The sequence below is a fragment of the Populus trichocarpa genome, chromosome 10 (assembly GCF_000002775.5).
Source record: "Populus trichocarpa isolate Nisqually-1 chromosome 10, P.trichocarpa_v4.1, whole genome shotgun sequence".
In the NCBI taxonomy this organism is placed as follows: domain Eukaryota; kingdom Viridiplantae; phylum Streptophyta; class Magnoliopsida; order Malpighiales; family Salicaceae; genus Populus; species Populus trichocarpa.
Window position 1 is genome coordinate 19,691,739 of NC_037294.2, and position 21,794 is coordinate 19,713,532.

The following is a 21,794-nucleotide window of genomic DNA, read 5'->3' on the forward strand; positions in this document are numbered from 1 at the left end:
TTTATTTAGAAATATATTAAATAATATTTTTTTAAAAAAAAATTTTTTTTTGATATCATCACTTTAAAATGATCTTAAACTACTAAAAAAATATTAATTTAAAACAAATAAAAAAATAAAAAAATTTTAATTTTTTTCAAAACTCTTTTTGAAATGCAAAAACAAACAAGGCCAAGCCAGAAAAAGAATTTTTTTTTTTTGACAGATCTACATTTTAGATCATGTTTTCTTGCACCTATTAGGTATTAGATGTATAAAAATCATTTAAAAATTCACTATATTTTCATCAATATTAATACATATATCAGAGATATTTTATCTCTTAAATATTATAAAGGCAATATTATATTTTAGTCATTTATCTCCATAAAAAGACCTTTGAGTTATAAATATATCATAAATCATTAAAACAAAAGGTTCATAATCTCCATTATATACTGTATATTTATTTTCAAAGTATCTCTTTATGATATCATTGCGTTTTCTTTCAAAAAGTCACCAACTTAATCATTGGAGAGTCCCCAAATTCACCAAAGAAAATCTTTTGCGGGTATTAAGCATCGAGTCACTAACCACCTCAAAGGAAGAATGGAACAAATTGTCAAAATCAATAGATTAACCGAATATCCAAGCTACTTAGATTCTTTGGGACATCATCAATTGGCTTCGTTGGTGGAAAACTGATAAAAAAAGTCACTAGTTTCTTTCTAATTACATTTCTGAGTCATTCCATGACACACAACCATGAGCACTCTTGCCCATTCGAACTTCCAACAACTCATCAACCAAGTGCAACTCATCACTCAATAGGAAAATCAAGCTCTGCCACTTTATCAAATCCTGGCACCTGTGGCATCCCTGTTCTTGGAAGGGATTGACCAGGAGTCTCCTCGTGCAATAACACCACTCTCCAATTGATGGATCAAATGAATCTCTATAACCTAAAAAATCATCACGGGATATATCATCGCTAATATGAAGTCTATTTTTAAAATAAAATAATTGTCTTTCTGACATACACTTTCTTCCTACATATCTTTAATGGGGGCTTTCAGACTCTTTCACAATCTTCTTGGAAGGGTTTTTTCCTAGCACGATTGCACAATCTTCTTGGAAAATATTCTCCCCAGTACGATCGCACAATCTCCTTGGTGCGATTGCATAGTCTCCTAGAAAGGGTTCTCTTGAGGGCGATTGTACAACCTCTTTGGAAGGGGTTCTCCCTAATGCGATTGCACAATCTTTTTGAAAAAGGGTTCTCTATAGTGCAATGGATCCACTCTCCATGACAACTTGAGATGACCAACCTTAACAAAACAACAAGAATAACATAACTCTCTATATTGGCTCTCATACCTTATGTTATCTTTGGGGGTGATCTCAAATCTCTCACTCTCAGGTTTGATTTCTCTCTTGTAGGTAGCTCTCACATCCCATGTCATTGTTAGGGAGGCCATAGACCTTGAACTTTTAAAAACTACAATAACTATATAAGGAAGGAATTTATTTGGTATTCATGGTGCAACCACATTACCCTTATTAGGTTCCCAGTGCACGCGAAAGCTAAAAATAACAGTTCAACAGATAACATAAAATTATTTTATAGGCGAAAAGGGTTGTATGTGTGAGCCTGAATTCACAAGTTTATTTTTTTAAAAATATTATAAAATTAAAAAATAATAAGAAAAATCACAAAAATTGCCAAAACCAAAGCCCAACTATGAGATTCTTTATATCTAAAGATCTAATGGTCTGTATAGCATTGCAATGGATACTATAAGGAAAATGACCTATAAATCGCTTGTAAAGATTTAAGCATAATCTAATGATGGGATAAAAAAATTGTAGTCTTCTTTAGTCGTTTTTTGATCTGGCGCGGCCAGACCCCTTCTTAGTTCTAGACATGTCCTGGTGGTTCATATATGCACTTAGAAATGATCTAAATACAAGCTCATCCTCCATGGTTTTCTTGACCTACTAGAAAAAATCTCTGAATATAGGTTTCTTTATGGTTTACCTCTACATACTTAGAGTTCTCCTTTTAAAATGTGGTGCACACCCCACCACATGAGCTCTCTAGTTTTTTACCGGGGGTTTTCACCCTGCTTTTCATAAAAAAAAACTTGTCGTACCGAGTACTTTTATAAGTATTTGTATATAAATATCATAAAAACTTGGGGGGTCATTGATGAACCCAATTTTAAAGGCTCAAAAAACCCCTCAACAAATCTCTTTCGCACTCAGTCAGGGGAAGGACCCCCTCCTCCACTGGGCTCGGTCAAAGGACGAACCTGCCTTCTTTGAGCTCACCCAGGGGAAGAACCCATCATTCACTGGGCATAACTGCATTTTGGATCCCATTCTCCCTGCACCTATTAGGTGTATAAAAGTCTTTCAAGGACTCACAATATTTTCATCTGCATTAATATATGTGTATAAGATATTTTATCCCTGTAATACTATAAGAGCAATATTACACTTTGGTAATTCATTTTCATAAAAAGACTCATGAGGTATAAATAGACCATGAATCCTCTAAACAAAAGGTTTGGAATCTTCATTATGTACTGCATGTTTATTTTTAGAGTTTCTCTCTGTAATAGTATTGTATTTTCTCTAAAAAAATCATTAACTCAATCATCACAAAGTCTTCAAATTCATCAAAGAGAACTTTTTATGAGTATCGGGCACCGGGCCATCAGCCACCTAAAATGGAGAACGAAACAGATAGTTTAAAGATTAATCGATTATCCAAGAAATAAGTCTTACCCTCAGACTACTTGATTTTTTCATGACATTATCACCATTTTTTTTTTTATGATTGTGGATATAAAATACAAATGTTATAGTTATCAAATATAATCCGGTACGGCAAGTTGATCGACTGACTTACCAATACAAAATTTAGCTTTATATGGATTTGTTTTTTATCAATTTAAGAAGTTGACCTATTCATTTTTTAATTTTTAAAATTAAAATAACATAATTTTAGATCAAAAAATATATACATTGGAGCTGATTGTATCACGTCTCATCTAAATTTAACAAAATTAATCAAGTTATGAATTCACCCATCAAATCACCTGAATTCAATCAAGTTTTTAAATGGGTTTTAAGAGAGTCAACAAATCCATAGCCAAAACTTTAGTCGATTTAAACCTCAAACTATGTTTTGATAACCATAGTACTCGGCAATAAAATGAGTAAGGACAGGGAAAGTAAATAAATTACCGGATATCCATATAAATGAGGTCACAGCAGAAACTGAGGGAACAAAAATTATGAAGAGACCCATGCCTCGCAGGGATTTGGTGTTCTCGAGGTGACATCTATCCTCTTAATTTACAAGACAGTCCTTGAGATCACGTGATCGGACAGTTCCGTTAAGACGAGGTTTCAGAAGATTAAATGCCATAGATTGATTTTTTATCGATTAAACTTTTCCACTTATGTATGATTAGATTGAGTACGTGCTTGTTTGGATACGGGGTTTGTTTGCCAGAATGTTAAAAATTATGTTTTAAAGTGTTTTTTTTAATATATTAAATATTTTATTTTTTATTTTTTATATTAACAAATTAAAACGATAAAAAATATATAAAAAATAAGTTACAATAAAAAAATCAATTTTTAAATAAATAATATTTTGACTACACTGTCAAACACTTAATTATTATATAAAAATTAATTTACAACAAAAAAAATTAAATTTTAAATAAATAATATTTTGAGTACACTATCAAATGCCCAATTATTTGATAAATCAAATCCAAATAAATATTCTCATGCATTTCAAAAAGAATAGTGAAATCAATCAATGATTTGTTAATAAATGTCATTTCAGGTTATTTAATAGGTTTTAACTTTTATTTTAACACCATGTTTGTTTTTGTATTTTAAAGATATTTTTAAAAAAATTAATTTTTTTTATTTTTTTACTTTAAATTAATATTTTTTTGTGTTTTCAAATCATTTTGACATGCTGGTGTTAAAAATAATTTTTTTTTAAAAAAATAGTATTTTAATACATTTCTAAATAAAAATCACTTTAAAAATAACCACACTCCCAAACATGTCCACTAGTAACTATAAGGGCAAGCTAGATCATGGATGAAAATGAAAATAAGTTATTTTAAGGAGTGTGAAATGCGTACTTAGTTTGTGTTTGTTAAGTGGTTATTTTTTTAAAATATTTTTAAAATAAAAATATATTAAGATAACTTTTTTATATTAATATATTAAAAACAATAAAAAATCTTTTAAAAATTATTAATTTAGTTTTTTTGAAGTAAGTACAAACTACTATAATGTCATATGAATTTAGTATTTTTTCAAGTAAAAAAAACATTTTTAAAAGTACAAACTACAGTAATGTCATATGAGCATTTAGCCCAAGATATTTTTATAATCAAGGATTTTATTTTGTTTTATTAATGAATAAATACACATATAGCCCGATTAGTTTATGGAATATTAAAAAAAAATTACATATGAAATTACATTTCAAATATATTTGTCTCAAAAAGAAATTTTTGATTGACCAAATGATTAACCAAATTAGACCATGATTAAATTCATTAAAGTTTTGACAAAATCAAGCATAAGTCATGAAAAGGAGAGCGATGTTGCAATATCGAAATAATAAAAAGAAGCACTTATAGTCGTAGAATGATCTTCATTTGCATCCACCTGAAACATTTCACATCGTGACAAATTGCGTGTTTTTTCTCCCATGTTTTAAAAAATAAAACCAAACCCAAATAAAACAATAGCTAGATTCCAAAACTAAAATATCCATAAATAAAATTTAAAATTTAAATACAAATACCATATTCTTTCGTCTTATATGCAATAAAGATACAAAATTTTTCATAGCTTTTAAATTTTTTTTAAAGTAGATATCTGAATTAACTTGCGCTCACCTCGACTAATCTCACAGGTCCTGAAATTAACGACCATATAAACCTTCTGTAGCCCTGATGTTTGTAAGACTCGATCCAGTAAAGGACAAGATTAGTTGAGCTACATTACTCAAGGTTAGCTTTTAACTATCATAGCTTTTAAATTTGATCAATGGATTGAGTAAATTGATTTTGATATTAACTTGAACAAATTAAATTAAGCTAGCTAGGTTGACCACAACTAAAGACCTTGTTTTTTTTTATATAAAAAAATCTAAAATAATATTCTTTTGAATAAAAATAATAAATCATGATAATCTGAACTTTTATTCAAGTTAAATAAGGGACCGTATTAAGAAATTAAAAAACAAATCCTAATTCCAACTCTGATTATAAATCAAATCCAGCTCCATGTCTAGCTTTGAAAAAAGTCGTAACTTCCAGGAACGCACATGCAAGCAAAAGAAAAAAGGGCAGCACTCAACGTGAAAAACTTAATTAAAAAAGAAAAGAAAATGGGAACTGCACTCTTATCCTCTCGAGGGGGAGTTTTTTTTGCACTTTAATGGTAGGTAGCTTACTTAGCATGTGCTGGGCGTGTGTTCGGCATTATTATTGTTTTTATAGTTACAGTTTTTATAAAATATATTTTTAATTAAAATTGTTATGAAATAAATTTTTATACGTAAAATAAATAAAATAAATAGATTATTTTAGTTTATATAAAATTAAAATTATATAATTATGTATGGAATTTAGTATGAAAAAATTAACTAATAAAATGATTTTTTTTCCTATAATTAATTAATTTTTATCTCAATAACAAAAGTAATCTAAAGTTGTAGTAAATACAAAAGGAATACAAAAAATGTACTATCACCCCATGTTGTCTCTCCGTTTTTATCTTTTTGCCCTTTTTTTTTCTAACAGCTTTTAACACACAAGACGCCAATTTTGACCCCTCCAATTGCTCTTATCACCGTTACTTAACGTCAACCATTATCCAAACGGTAGGGTTAACTGGTGCAGGTCTTTCCTAATTCACTCCGTCTCTTTAAAACACACTCCGTTACTATCTCCACACTCTCCTTCTCTCTCTCTAAGAATAGGGATCGAGTGCGAAAGTCTCCGTTTCGGGTGGATTTTGAAGCCTCTCTTTTTAGGTAATTTTCGAATCTCCTTGATTTTGTCTTTTTAATTCTAAATATTTTTTTTTCTTCTTTTTGGGATTATGGGGTTCTATTTTTGGTGAATTTGATTGCTTTCAATCTGTAACTTTATTTTCTTACTATTATCAGAGAATTTGTATTAGATTCTAGGGCTTAACGAGTCGTTACTCGTTTTGGATTGTTTTTCACTTTTTGGTTCTTAATAAGTTTGAATAGAATTTAGAGTATCGATTTTAGAGGGTTTTTTTCATCTGGGTTTTCTTTTAAATCTGAAGTTTTCACTTTATGTTTCTTCATTTCTTGTTTGAAAATAAGAGATTTCTCTTAGAAGCTATTATTTTCTTTGTTTTCTTGGCATCCAGGTAGTGGGTTTTTTTTTTTTTTTAAAAAAAAGTGTAAAGAGTGTATTAGACTATTAGTAGTTAGAAGTGGAAAAGGGTTTTGAGTTTTTTTTGGGTTAATTTTTTTTTTGTTTTGATTTTTCCAGGTTGCCGATGAGCTAATGACACCGATATTAAAATTTGCTGTTTTGCTGATTCTTAGATGAAACTCTGCGAATTGTTGTTGGGGGAATTGGTGGGGATTTGAAATCATGAAGATGTTTATGAGCTGCTTGTTTGGTTTTGTTGATTGAGGGTGCGAAGGTCTGTAAATATATAGATATATATATATATATATATATATCTATATTTTTTGTTTTTGGTTTTTATTCGCGTGTCCAATAAAGATGTTAGTCATCAGCCTTTAGTAGTTGTGGTGCCGGGATTGCAAATCACAAGCCCAGAAGCAAGAAAAACAGTGATGGGGGAAGCTCTTCTAACGACTTTATCGATGGAAAATTACCACCCATCTACACTTCTTTCGATGGATTCAGGTTCTCTTGCACATGATGAGTTGGAGAGGGAGATGAACCGGTCAATCATTCTTTCACGGCCTCCTGATATCAATCTCCCATTGTCATCTGAGCCTAGTCCACCTCCTCCCCTTACTTGGAACGATCCGTGTGACATCCTGGATGTAGGTCTTGGGCCTCAGATCTATGAGACTGAGACAATTGTCACTATTCCAAAAATTGCGAAGAAATGTGCAAAACGCCTGGATAGCATTTGGGGTGCCTGGTTCTTCTTTAGCTTCTATTTCAAGCCTGTTTTGAATGAGAAGTCGAAATCCAAAATAAATAGGGATAGTAAGGGTGTTTCTGGGTTTGAGAAATCTGATTTGCAGCTTGATGCTTTTTTGGTTCAGCATGACATGGAGAACATGTACATGTGGGTGTTCAAGGAAAGGCCTGAAAATGCCCTGGGTAAAATGCAACTGAGGAGCTACATGAATGGGCATTCTCGCCAAGGGGAGCCCCCATTTCCATTCAGTGTTGACAGGGGCTTTGTCCGGTCTCATAGGATGCAGAGGAAGCATTACAGGGGTCTCTCCAATCCTCAGTGCGTTCATGGTATTGAAGTTGTTCGATCACCTAATCTCGTTAATCTTGATGATGAAGAGCGGAAGAGGTGGGTGGAGCTTACAGGCCGAGACATCAATTTCTCCGTTCCTTCTGAGGCAAGTGATTTTGGTTCATGGAGGAACCTTCCAAGCACAGAATTTGAGCTTGAGCGCACCCCTGCTGCACTAAAGAGTAATGGAAATGCCCACCCAAGAAAGTTGCTTAATGGTACGGGTCTGAATCTGTCTACCCAGTCCTCGGACCACAGCAATGGTGAAGGCCTTGACTTGTCTCCTATTAGCAACAAGCGGAAGCATTGCAATGATGATGAATTTTTGCATTCTGTTGATATGAATACCCATCCGGTTGAGCCAACGTGGTTAAACGAGTTCAGTGGGGTAATGAAGAATGTAAATGGGCCTGTTACAGCAGCGAAAACAATATATGAGGATGATAAAGCCTTTTTAGTCATTGTCAGCTTGCCCTTTGCAGATCTTCAAAGGGTCAAAGTTACTTGGAGGAATACTAAATTGCACGGTATTGTTAAGATATCTTGTACAAGTACAGCTTGCATGCCATTTATTAAGCGGCATGATAGGACATTTAAGCTAACAGATCCAACACCAGAGCACTGCCCTCCAGGGGAATTCATTAGGGAAATTCCCCTCCCAAACCTGATTCCCGAAGATGCAAAGCTGGAAGCATACCGCGATGAGACAGGAACAGTGCTTGAAATTATTGTGCCCAAGCATCGTGTAGGACCAGAAGAACATGAAGTTCGTGTATGCCTCCGGCCCCCTCCTTGGAGTGAATGAGCATTTGTCAACCTGAAACAGGCATTGGTTTGAAGATGTAAGGATGGCTAGAGTGTTTGGTGCTTCATTGTTTACTAACCTCATTCCATGAAGCAATCTATGAAATGATATTTTCCCTTTTGCTAGATGAAACTTCATGTCTTTTCTTTTATAGGTTTATATTTGCGATTCATGTTTAAACTGGGTGGCTTTACCAAGTAAATTATTCTTATTCCCCAAGGGAAGAACTCTAATTGCTCATTTGACTTCGGAATGCACTAATGACCGCTTTGCTTTTTTTAAACTTTCAGCTCCTTGGACGTGTTTCAAGGGATGAGCATGGACTTGTAACCTCATGTTTGCATCCATTTCTGTGTTGTGCTACTTGTGTGACCTTATAAATTGTTTATGGAGTATGCTTGCTGCTGCTTGCAAATGTAGTATGGATTAAATAGAGGTTGTTAGGTAGCGAGAATACTCCTGTCAGTGCTATCTTCTACTGATTGTATAGCTGTTTGAATATTTGTTTTAGATAATGAGAATAATGAAGGCATTTACTATCTGTTTTCTGTTCAAAGCTGGATTAAATTTCTGTTCATGTTAGAGCCCGGCTGCAATGATATGGTCAGCAGAGTATATTTTTTTTTTTGCGAGTAGTTAGGTTGTATGGCCTAAGTTTCCTTCTTCCTTTTGATCTGGGGGTGATACGCAAGTTGAATCCCCATGGAACCGGAACTCTCAACTTACTGCAAAAGGGTCCCTAGCGGCTCCCGGTCATAATAAAGGCGAATGGGTGCAGTTATCATTGTCTTTTCACGGGCTGCATGAAGTAATGGTTAGTCGTAGCTTGTTCTTAAGACGAGGCGTACTCAGATTATACAGCCTGGTTATTCTGGTTACTAGCAGTTTTCATGTCGCAAAGTGCTCCATTTCTTTGCCACTAGGACAGTGGGAACTCGTGTGTTGTGCTGGCTATGTGCAGGTCATGTATCGATTTAACTCTCGTTGATGACTGCTGGTCTCGAATTTCTTGTTCACTAGTCGCTGTTCCTTTGTATTCAGATTTTCCTTGTCACCGACCTGTTCACGTGTTCATTTCCTGGGAGAATATCCCAATATTATTGGAGGCCATCACCATGATTTCTGATTCATCAGGTTTATGTTCGTTGAACTCTGCTAAGATCATGGGTGCATCGATCTTGGATATTAATAAACTCAATTAACTGCCCAAGTCAATTATTCTTGCCGACAATCTCCACGTGTATAACTGTGACTCTTGCCAAACTCCAAGAAGGGTAACACGTGGAGGCAGTTGCCAGTGATCATAACAACAAGAAGCACTTGTCGGATGGAAGTTACATTTGATACGTTGACCACTAACTGATTATAGCCTATATGAAGGTTGAAATTGTCGAAGGAGGCAGAAGCCGCAGAACCACTAACCGTGGATAGCTTATGAGGTTGAATTGGAGGGTGGCATTGCTGGTGGCTAGAATTTTTTAGGGCTTTTGATTAGATGCTTGCCCAGATGGAATTATAGGGCTCAAGAAACAGTAAATAATGAATCTAAAACAGAATTGTTTCCCAGTTTTTAAGAGAAGAGACGATCCTCGTTGTATTTAAGGAGTGTTTGGTAGACTGAATTTTGCATGTTTTGTGTTTGATGTGCATTGTATTGGACAATTTGTTTTGTTTTGTATTTTGTAGATATTGGACTAGATAGAATAATATAATACAATGACAATAATATTTTGTCTATTTAATGTTTGAATTGTAGATTATAGTATATATTGTTTTATAAATCAAAACCTAAAAATAGATACTCAAATATAAGGTTAGGGTAAAATATTGAAAGTCTATTTTACTCTTAATATGTATTACTGTGAAACCTATATTTATTTATAAAATAATTAGATATTATTTTTTCACCTTACTTTATATTTAGTGTTGAAATTATAAATATTATAATAACCCTAATTATAAAATCTAGATTGACCTCTCGGGTCAACTCGGGATCCGACAGACCTAGAACCTGGATCGGTCTAGGTTTAAACAAAAATAGAGGAAAGATTAACCAAACCTGACCCGTTTGAAAACCCAAGACAAAACACAGATAAAAAATATGTTGATATTTTTTGGTTAAAACAGTTTGCTTTGGTTCTTTTTTAAAAAATGGTTCAACTCAAGTTGATCTTCCCCGACCCTTGTCTCGGGTCGATCCTCTAACCAGGTTTTAAAACTATGATAATAACTATTTTTATCTTTATTTTGACCTGGATCAACTTGGGTTGACCCTCTCGGCCTTAATCTGGGCATTGCCTCGGGTGGACCCCCGAGTCGTATTTTAAAACTATAATAATAATAATTATTTTTATTCTTGTATTGACCTTTAAAAACTTGTGTTGATTCTCTTTACCGTTGACAAGAGACACAAACTTATCTCTAGTGAATTCCTAATTCAATCACCACTTCTCAATCAGATTGATAGGATAATAACAAAAATTTAGATCGTTAATTTTTCTTTAATTTTTTTCTTCTGTATAGAATTGAACAAGATTGACATGTCTTTTTTAATGGAACAAAAATTTCTTTATCAAAACAGCTTAATATCTCAATTTTAGGACCATCTACGCGCAAATGAGAGGCTATAAGCTTCTGCTACCTCGTCATGTAAAACAAATGAATAGAGAATACAAAGAAATAATTCCCCAAGTGGATTCCCAATACTATCAACTCAAATATTAGATGAAGGTAGAGAGAAAAAAACAAAGAAAATACATTTAAATTAAAACGGGAAAATAAGCTGGGTTTCTTCACAAGAGAGCCACTACCACTCGGCAAGCGGACAAACAGGGGTAGAAAACAAAATCAAGCCCAAATTAACCATAACAAAAGCCAGTAAAGGCAACTAACATGAAACCCTAGTAGAAAATGTTCGAGGAGAATTTCAATCAATCGACTTCTTCAATCTTAGGGCCAGCACCACTGCCGCCAGTCGATGGAATATCTTCATCCATGCTGCCACCCATGTCAGGACCAGCGCCTTGATACATCTTGGCAATTATAGGATTGCAAATGCTCTCCAGCTCTTTCATCTTGTCCTCGAATTCATCAACCTCCGCAAGCTGGTTGCTGTCCAACCACTGAATGGCCTGATCAATTGCATCCTCGATTTTCTTCTTATCAGCTGGGCTAAGTTGGGATCCAATCTTCTCATCCTTCACGGTGTTTCTCATGTTATAGGCATAATTTTCCAAGGCATTTTTAGCTTCAACCTTCTTCTTGTGTTCCTCGTCCTCAGACTTGTACTTCTCAGCTTCCTGTACCATTTTCTCAATCTCCTCCTTTGACAGCCTTCCCTTATCATTAGTGATTGTGATCTTGTTCTTCTGGCCAGTAGTCTTGTCCTCAGCAGAGACGTTCAATATACCATTGGCATCAATATCAAAGCACACAGTGATTTGAGGAACACCCCTTGGTGCTGGAGGAATGCCAGATAGCTCAAATTTTCCCAGTAAATTATTGTCCTTTGTTCTTGCTCTCTCACCCTCAAAAACTTGGATCAAGACACCAGGTTGGTTGTCTGAATAGGTGGAGAACACCTGCTCCTTCTTTGTGGGGATGGTGGTGTTTCTTGGAATTAAAACAGTCATGACACCTCCAGCTGTTTCCAATCCCAGAGAAAGAGGAGTGACATCCAAAAGTAGCAAATCTTGTACCCTCTCATTGCCCTCACCACTCAAGATTGCAGCCTGGACAGCAGCACCATAAGCAACAGCCTCATCAGGGTTAATGCTCTTGCAAAGCTCCTTCCCATTGAAAAAGTCCTGCAACAGCTGCTGCACCTTGGGGATTCTAGTAGAACCACCAACAAGGACAACGTCATGGACAGTGCTCTTGTCCATCTTAGCATCCCTCAAACACTTCTCTACAGGCTCCATGCACTTCCTGAAGAGATCCATGTTCATCTCCTCAAATCTTGCACGAGTGATGGTTGAATAAAAGTCAATACCCTCATACAGAGAGTCAATCTCAATGGTGGTCTGAGCAGTGGATGACAGAGTCCTTTTTGCCCTCTCACAGGCAGTTCTCAACCTCCTAAGAGCTCTGGGACTTCCACTAATATCCTTCTTATGTTTCCTCTTAAACTCCTGAACAAAGTGATTCACCATTCTGTTGTCGAAGTCCTCACCTCCAAGGTGGGTATCTCCAGCAGTGGCCTTCACCTCAAAGATACCCTCTTCAATGGTAAGAAGAGAGACATCAAAAGTACCACCACCCAAATCAAAGATGAGAACATTCTTCTCGCCAACACTCGTTGCCTTCTTGTCAAGACCATAAGCGATAGCAGCGGCAGTGGGTTCGTTGATAATACGCATGACATTTAGACCGGCAATGACACCAGCATCCTTCGTGGCCTGCCTTTGAGAGTCATTGAAGTAAGCAGGGACAGTAACTACCGCATTATTGACAGAGGTGCCAAGGAAAGCTTCAGCAATCTCACGCATTTTAATGAGAACCATTGAAGAAATCTCCTCGGCAGAAAATTGTTTCTCCTCGCCCTTGTAGGTAACCACAATCATAGGCTTGTCACCAGGACCAGCAACGACCTTGAATGGCCAGAGCTTGATATCACTCTGAACTGAAGGATCGCTGAATCTCCTACCAATCAAACGCTTTGCATCTGCGATTCACGTAAAAAATACGCCATCAGTGACCAGCATACTTGTAGAATTAGTGCATAACCACAATAAGAAATGACAAGCAGCGTTGTTAATTGTTTTAGCTTCACTATTATTCTGATCCCCACAAAATTATCAATCCGGTGACTGTCTGGTTCACACTAATCAAATACACTTCGTTTTTATTCTCCTAGACAATAAACCATGGATAAATCCTAACCAAATATCAATTTTCCAAACAAGATTTCATTTAATTTTGTGCTTGACCAAAGACCGTGTTTCTCTATATATTAAAGTAATTAATCACACATAATTAGGACAGGACATATGTGATCCATCCTAATCCTTCGCCAAATCAAGCGATTGATACTAAGAACCTGTAAATCTACACCTTAACTCCAAGATAATCAGTAATTTCACATTAAGCTCTGCCTTTAATTCTGATACTGTAGCCGCAACTGCTTCATCCGTGGGATGTAAATAAAAAATTAAATTCAAAGCAAATTCCAATTTTTCAAACAGTCTAAAAAAACAAACAAATATATGATCCTACAACATTAAAAAGGAAAAGAAATGAAGTTTTGAATTAATGTACTCACCAAAGACGGTGTTGATGGGGTTCATGGCGACCTGGTTTTTAGCAGCATCGCCAATCAAACGCTCTGTATCAGTGAAAGCAACATAAGACGGTGTCGTTCTGTTGCCTTGATCATTAGCTATGATTTCAACTCTGTCATGTTGCCATACGCCGACGCATGAGTATGTTGTGCCTAGATCGATACCGATCGCTGGCCCTTCTCCTTTTCCTGCCATTGTTGATTTAACAAAATAAACTACAAAGTTAAGACTAAGACTAAGATCGAGAGCAGAGAATTATTTTAAGCTTGATGATTTCTGAAAGACGCTGAAATTTGAAGTGGAAAGAGCCGTTTTTATGCATGTTTTTTTGGGTTTCGAGAAGAATCGATTAGTGAAATATGAGTGGTTGGATTTAAGATATTAATGGCCGGTAAGTTTCTCGTTGGTTCGTGAAGTTTCTTTTTTTCTATTTTATCTATCTTCCTTGCGTCAAAGACACGGGAACCAAATCTAGCTTCTTCCCGCGTGATTCTGTATTCATTTTTAATTGGAAAGCCCGATCGATATTGGGCCCATAACGAGGCAGCCCAACACTCCTTTATTTTGAGATGGGCCCGGCTCCCCTTGAATCTCCCATTCATGTTTATTTTTCAGCAAACCTAAAAAAAGAAACCCAAAGCTCATGGGGACAATCTCTATTACATATCTCCACGAATTACGAAGATTTATTTTTCTTTTATTTATTTAAGGCTACCCAACAAAGTATCTCCTATTGATTTTCAAAGTAATTATTACTTAAAAAATATATTAAAATAATTTACTTTTTATTTTTTATATCAGAATTATTCAAAAATATTAAAAAAATTAATTTTAATTAAAAATTAAGATTTTGTATAACACTTCTTGGCTGCCGACATCTTTGTTATTTAATAAATAAGTTAAAGTTATTAGAACCCAAATCTGCTTTATTAAAAGAATTTATAGAATACACGATCACTATTTAAATTTTAGTTCATAAATATGAAATTTGTGTGAGTCTTCTTTCCGAGAATATTCAAAAGTTGATAGCATTTTTTAGGAGTAAAAATGTTTTTTATATAAAAATTTATTATTTTTAAAATAAAATTAACGTACGTTTATTTTAAGAACATTCTTCTCAAGACTGGGAGAGAGGCACAGTTTTGAAATTTTTTGTGGTTGCAGACATGAAGCAATTCTTTTTATTACTATAATCGATTAAAAGTAATTCACAGCAATTTATGTAAACACGCCCTTCAAAATAATATAAGATTCCGATCAATTACGAGACGAAAACTGGCCGCATTCATACGCTGGCAACATTCTCATGTGCAAGAGGTTGACCGTTTCCCTTTGATGTTCATTTTAATTAATGATTTGCTTTTCCAGGAGGTGGAACAGCCTGTTAGTTTCCTGCGTGCTCTTTGTTAAGGTTTTCAGGCTATTCTCTATGATCTCCTGGCCTGGTAATGAGGTTTTTTATATTTGTTGTCGATCTTGATAGTTAATGAAACTACCAAGGTATAAGAAAAACGCACGTCATATGCAAGATGCTGGAGCAGCAGGACTTCCAGTAATGAAATAGAGATCGTGCAATGTGCTTAAGTTGTGAAAACTATTCATATCTCAAAACCTAACAATATCATTATCAATTTCTGGAAGAAAATACATTCTTCTGCAAGTTTGCAGTGGAGATGTTTGATGTCTAAAACATTTGACCTACAAATGTCTAAAACATTGAGCAAGAAAAGGCTCTCTCTCCAATCTCAGACATGGATAGAAGATCTGTGCCGATTTCCGATCGGGCTGGGGCCTGATGGAGCCTTGTGAATAGTGTCTTTGAACTTGGTTCCGGATTTCTACAATAAATTAATGGAAAGGGGGGTGATCAGTTTCTACCATAGAAATTAAAAGTGTAATAAAGAAGATTGTATGAGGATACCAGAAATATATGTAGAAGCAAGCACCATACTCACCCAAGAAGCTAGTTTATATCTGGTGGACCTCAATATTGGTTGTGCATTTTTTAGCCTGGTATCAACTACATGAAGAATAAAAAAGAATGAGTTCATTTGTTCTTACTCCATTCTTAAAAGAAAATTCAGTTTACTTCACCTCATGTGTCATCAAGCTTAGAAGTATAGTTTCTTGCCTGATTTTGCAGCTTGAACCACGATTCCTGCAGAGTAATGACACTGATCAGAAGCTATGAGGAATGCAAGGAGAGCATATGCTAGAATCTGCTTTCTCTTCATTTTGGGCACAAGAATACGCAGGGTTTGAGTTAACACTGAACAGGGAAGATATGACGTGGGGACTTAATAAGCATGAAGAACATTATATACTGATTCACTTCATAATTAATCATTGCTCAGTTTGAATCTATGGAAGTTCAGTTAAAGTTGTCTGGGAATCCTATGCCACTGTCCATACAGATTCAAGCTAATGAAGCTAGAAATGTTGATTCTTGTCATTGTACGTTGACTTTTGCATGGTTAATATTGCGCAAATCATATAAGAAAGCCATCAATTCTGCTGCCCTCCTAGTGCCAAGCCAAAAGCTTGTCACAACAGCTGTGCTAGAGCACTGCTAGTATGAAATGTTGGGATTTTCCATCCAAATTGCTATGCTGCATGCATACTAATTCTCTACTCAGATTTTTTACAATTTATATATGTTTATAAATTCCACTAGCACGCTCGGAGCGAAACGCAATGTCTGGTATGCTCAGCTTAGCATCTGAGCGCTGCTTCTTTCCAAGACTCCTCGACTAACAATATATATTGTCCATGATGTGTCTTTCGGGAGCTAATTATTGTCTTATATTTTTTTAACTAAATCAAGCTATCCTGCTGCTGATGAGAAGAGCGAATACAGTTTCGTGGGAAACGAGCCCTTTTAACTGTGCAGCTGCGCATGAAAGATTTAAAAGGCACTACGATACTCTTGCAGTGGGCTATCTTCTCTCTATTGGCAGTGATTTTCTAAATGTCAAAAAGCCTAGGCAGCCCTTTCAAGATCCACGGCACTCTACAGCAAAAATTCGGTGTATTCTTTAGATGCCTAGAGTGGGACACCACTTGTAAGAGAGGAGAGCTTATCCAAGATAATGATGCTGCATGCCTGCTTGACTTGCTAATGAGACGAGTTATAATCATGTAGTTATGATCACTATTAATAAAGATTTTTTGTCTGCATTTTTTTAGTCTTATTAGGTCATTGATTACATTCTCATTTAGGCTTGTCGATCAAAAGTTGTTTGGCTGCTTTGGATTCCTGTTGTGCTTGTGGTTGACCTCACTCCAACTTTTTGACACTCCTCGTTCATGAATGCGCCATGATAAAACACCTTTTTTTTTTAGATTTTATTGGGGGGTTTTTCACGGTCGGTATTATTTGTTTAAAATTAAAAAAATATATATGTAAAATTAAAAAAATTAGTATTGTTTTTTCTGATGTAAAAATTGAATTTTAAAAAAATAAAAAATATTATTTTAATATATTTTTAAATAAAAAACACCTTTAAACACAATATTTTATCAACTGTCGAATGGAATCTTAGTTTTCCAATTACTTGACACTTGCTGGAAGTACGGACTCACTTTCATGAATGATGCAGCTTTAATCTAGGCTTGTTTGAGTCTGCAAGACTGCAACTAAGCCGCCGTTAGTTTTTTTTCTATGTGACGTTCCTGGTTCCCGAGCTGGCAAGTGAGACTAACTAGACTAGCTTCTTCTTCTTTTCTTTTTTTGTAGAGTGTTCAAATTGTTAATAATGTTACCGGCCGGAGGTCTGAGTCCAAAGTTTTAATTGGTTGAGATTGTTGCCGTAAATTTATAGCACGGTGTTTTTCTTAAGAAAAGAAAAATAAACAGATTAAGCTGCAGCTACACCTATAAATATAATTGATAGGCAACCGTCTTGGATTGATATTGCAATGTATCTATCTTCAGCTTCTAAAGGTGGCGACAGTTGGTGTAGAAAGTTCGACAGAATTTTGCAAGCCCAACTGCCAAAATGCCAAGTCAAACTATGTAAAGTTCCAACAGCTGGTGCTAGAGGTCCCGAGTTCAATTCTGGGAATGCCCCAAATCTTGAGGGTTTTTTATTTTTTATTCATGGGCCTTCCAAGCTTATGTTGTCTCCCGAGTCACAAACTTTCAACCAGTCCGATTTTGTTGTATGATGAATTAAGCGCTCTGGGGGTATTCGGCAATAGAAAATCCCTATGCCAAACAATTTCACCATATTGAATCATGATTTCACTTTATACTTGTATTAGTTATTCCATGGTCTTCTAGTTTACCTCTGGGTATTTAGAGCGTGTTAACGATTGTTTTTAAGATGTATTAAAATAATATTTTTATTATTTTTTAAAAATTATTTTTGATATCAATATATTAAAACAATAAAAAAATATTAAAAAATATTTTTTAAAAAACACTATGTAGAGCATAATTATAAACAACACATCAACTGTTTGTTTCAGGATTTTAAAAGTATTTTTGAAAAAAATTTAAAAAAATTATTTTTTTGTTTGCTTCAAATTAATATTTTTTATGTTTTCAAATTATTTTAATACGCTAATATTAAAAAAATTAAAATATTATTTTAATATATTTTTAAATAAAAAATATTTTAAAATACACCTAAAGGTAACACTTTTATTCTCGTACACCCCCACACCAGTTGAATGCCATTGTTCGAAAGTTACGTTCCAAAACGAGCTGAAATCCACGGATAAAAGCCCAAATGCTGTGTGGCACTCAAAGATCCCTGGTAGGCTAGTACCGTGATATTAATTGATACTGTTATGAGGGTAAAAAAGAGAGAGGAAATCTTTAACTTTGAAGTGGTGGGCCATGATTCGTAGATCACGTCGAGGGAAGGCGTTAAAGAAGACGTGGTGGGCTGTTTTCCCTGCTGAGGGCCTCCAGGTCATGATATTTTCAGATATGCCTTGCCATACCAATTTCAAGACAAGTAGGGGAATCGAGACCCCGCAAAAAGTGATGATAACAACCGTGCCAAATCTTTTTTTATCCCAAAAAAAGAGAATCTCCCGTACCGAAAGTTACACACACAGGCATAACTGCACATTGGGCGGTAGATATCCAAATTCCAGCTGAAAAGACATTCGTTTATTATCCCCATCAAGGGCGGTCAACAAGAAAAAAGTGCTGTGCTGTGCAGGGATTGCCGATTCTTTAATTACCAGAAATTAGAGTTTCTCGTACTCCAAAGTTAATTTTGATATTTTAAAAAAATAAAATAATTTTTAAAAAAAACTTTGAATACAATACCCAAAAAAACCAATCAGAGAAAATATATAAATTAAAAAATGGTTAAGAAAAAAAAGATTTTCAACATTCTCGACATCAAATAATGCTAGTAATTAATTCTATAAAAACAGAGCTTTTAGAATCTACTCGTTGAGAGATTATGGAATACAGAGTTATATTTATTTCATCATGTTAGAGATTAATAGTTTGGTGAGTGGGGAATTTGAGTTTAAGATTTCCTAGAATTGATTACTAATTGGACCGTTTTTCGACCACCCCTTGGTGAGTGGTTAGAACGTAAAATCAGGTGTTCATCGTGTCACAATTTTCCAGTTTTCTCCTGTGTGTTGGACTTTAGAGCAAACAGGGTGGTGGATTCTGATAGAACACTTTCACCTTATCTCTGTCTCCAAGCTTCCGATACCGCAATTTCCCCGGATTTTATTTTCTCCTCTTTTTTTTTTTTTTTATTAATTTCCCTGCACCCACTGAGAGAGCATAGAGAACACTTGAATAATCACCTTAAACTGCATTTACTAACGTCACAAGGAATCGTTTTTTTTTTTTGGGGCGTAGAAAAAATAAAAACATCAATTACGGTGCTAAAAAAAACACAGCTACAGCAGCCCCACTTTTATTTTATCAGTTTGTTTGAAATTGTGTTTTAAACAGTATTTAAAAATAAAATTATTTTTTTATATTTTTATTATTTTGATTTGTTCGTGTTAAAAATATTTTTTTTTAAATATAAAATATTATTTTTTTTATATTTCAAATAAAAAAATATTTTAAAAAACAATCACTACCACACTTTTAAACACTTTAACATAAATAACCCAAGCATAGAATGAGCCCTTATTGAAATTACTTTTTAAATAATATTTTTTTAAAATGAATTTAATTTAATTTTTTTATCGTTGTGATGTGTTGGTGTTAAAAGTGATTTTAATATATATATATATATATATATATATATTATTTTATCAGTTTAAAATTGTGTTTTTAAAAAATTTAATTTTTTTTATGTTTTTTTATTATTTTGATTTGTTTCTGTTAAAAATGATTTTTTAAAAAATATAAAATATTATTTTTTTATATTTCAAATTAAAATATACTTTAAAAAACAATCACTGTCACACTTTTAAACACTTTAACATAAATAATCCAAGCATAGAATAAGCCCTTGTTAAAATTACGTTTTAAATAATATTTTTTAAAAATTAATTTAATTTAATTTTTTTAACGTTTTTGATGTGCTGCTTTACAAATGATTTTAAATAAAATATATATAAAATATTATTTTTATATATATATATATTTTAAAAAAATAACTACTAATATAATTTGAAATATCCTAACAAAAATAACCCAAGCAGGTGATCAGCCCGTAGAGACCCGGCAGCATCCCTGGACATTCCAAGCTTAGCTAAGAAATCAACAACGTTGTTTACTTCTCTCGACAAATGTTGCACATCACACCACCAATCTCTCTCGTCATCTTAATATCCTCGGCGAGCAAATAACAAGGATGGACAATGTTAAAATGACCAGTTAATGCCCTCGCCGATTCATAAACACGAGGAGAGTGACCGAATATTTCGAAGTTATCTGCCATTAACGAGTAATGACTGTCCCTGAGTTAAATTAAAGTCCATAGCTGGGGAGCGAAAATGCTGATTGCTGATTTACATGATTTCTGTGGTATTTACAATTCAGCACTAGCAAATGGGCCCGCTTGCCGCCCTAGGTCCACTCACCAATCATGTTTTTATATTTTATTAATTTTAGTTGATATTTAAACGAATTAAAATCAAATTTAAAAATATTGATTACGTTGTAAATAATAAATCACGCGTATTGGCTGGGTTAAATTAAAAAATCAGAGGACAACGGATTTTTTTGTTGATTACATGGCATGAAATAAAAAATTATTATATTATAAAAAAAAACTGAAACATGTGGGAGAGGGGCATTGTGGACTCAGGTGCTATATTTCCTTTCACGTTAAATTTAACCGTGGACTCATTGCTTGATTTATTTATTTTAATTTTAATTTTTTTCTTCAGGCTTTTATTTTTTTATGATTTAATCATCTTGTGGCCAAATTAAAGATAAATTGCTTCAAATGTATCGAGGAGGGGCAAGATTGAATAAACAATGATCAAAGTAAAAAAGATAGAAAAAATAAATGGCAAATTCCAAATTTGATCAAGAGATTTACCTTGGTCTTAAGCTTTTCAAGTGAAACAATTTCGGTCTCTCACAATTTTAAAATTTTAATGTTGGTTTGGAACTTTATCTTCTTTATTTTTTAATATCTAGTTCGAGTGGAGAATATCCGATAAATAATAAAAAAAATCTTGGTTGACATCAATTTCGATCCAAAAAAAAATTAATTTTAATATTAATAGGTTTTAACCGATAAATTTTTTTTTCACTCGAGTGCTCGTCATTCTCTTCACCTAAAATGGTATGTATTAACTTGGAAAGCTTCAAGGTTGTTAAAATCGCGTTTTCACTCGTAAAATCGTACGATTTTACGAGTCAAAACATGCTTTGCGTGCTGAATCGTTTGAAAAATAAAAAATGGATGAAATCGGGTGAAATCGCAAAAAAATCACGATTTCATGACCGATTTTGCGTTTTCACCAAAACGCATAAACTGAAGAAAATTGTTCCCCCCATGCTCCAGCTGTCCGGCGCCTATTGGCTGTGTAAATGCACAGTCACGCCAATTCTTCAAAGTCTTCAGTCTTCACTCTTCACTCCAGTCATCGCGCGAAACAAATCTCTTTCTTCCTTTTCATCGAACAAATCCCTAATCTCCTTCTCTAATTAACCAACCGGCAACCACAAAAGCGGCGACAATCACAGTCACAGTCACGGTCACCGTCCAGTCTTCACTCCTTCTCTTTCTTCACTCCAG

At 34.3% G+C, this 21,794-nt stretch overlaps 3 protein-coding genes across 4 annotated transcripts; 1 reads left to right on the top strand and 2 right to left on the bottom strand.

The window, feature by feature from the left end:
* The first annotated feature begins 5,896 nt into the window (after window positions 1-5,896).
* Window positions 5,897-8,867, top strand: LOC18102727 (uncharacterized). Of its 2 annotated transcripts, XM_006378658.3 has the most exons (3): window positions 5,897-6,064; window positions 6,558-8,363; window positions 8,617-8,867. In XM_006378658.3, the coding sequence occupies exon 2, from the start codon at window positions 6,872-6,874 to the stop codon at window positions 8,324-8,326; it is 1,455 nt and encodes a 484-aa protein (XP_006378720.1). In that variant the 5' UTR covers window positions 5,897-6,064; window positions 6,558-6,871; the 3' UTR covers window positions 8,327-8,363; window positions 8,617-8,867. The 2 variants fall into 2 exon arrangements, with proteins under 2 accessions (XP_006378720.1, XP_006378719.1); XM_006378657.3 differs by having other exon boundaries at window positions 6,558-8,867.
* Window positions 8,868-11,006: 2,139 nt separating this feature from the next.
* Window positions 11,007-13,991, bottom strand: LOC7458152 (heat shock 70 kDa protein 4). The gene is made up of 2 exons (XM_002316258.4): window positions 13,587-13,991; window positions 11,007-12,989 (listed from the first exon to the last, which is right to left on the bottom strand). The coding sequence occupies exons 1-2, from the start codon at window positions 13,798-13,800 to the stop codon at window positions 11,257-11,259; spliced, it is 1,947 nt and encodes a 648-aa protein (XP_002316294.1). The 5' UTR covers window positions 13,801-13,991; the 3' UTR covers window positions 11,007-11,256.
* Window positions 13,992-15,206: 1,215 nt separating this feature from the next.
* Window positions 15,207-15,914, bottom strand: LOC18102728 (uncharacterized). Its single transcript, XM_006378659.3, has 3 exons — window positions 15,737-15,914; window positions 15,561-15,625; window positions 15,207-15,443 (listed from the first exon to the last, which is right to left on the bottom strand). Exons 1-3 carry the CDS (start codon window positions 15,837-15,839, stop codon window positions 15,351-15,353), a joined length of 261 nt encoding a protein of 86 aa, XP_006378721.1. The 5' UTR covers window positions 15,840-15,914; the 3' UTR covers window positions 15,207-15,350.
* Window positions 15,915-21,794: the final 5,880 nt, after the last annotated feature.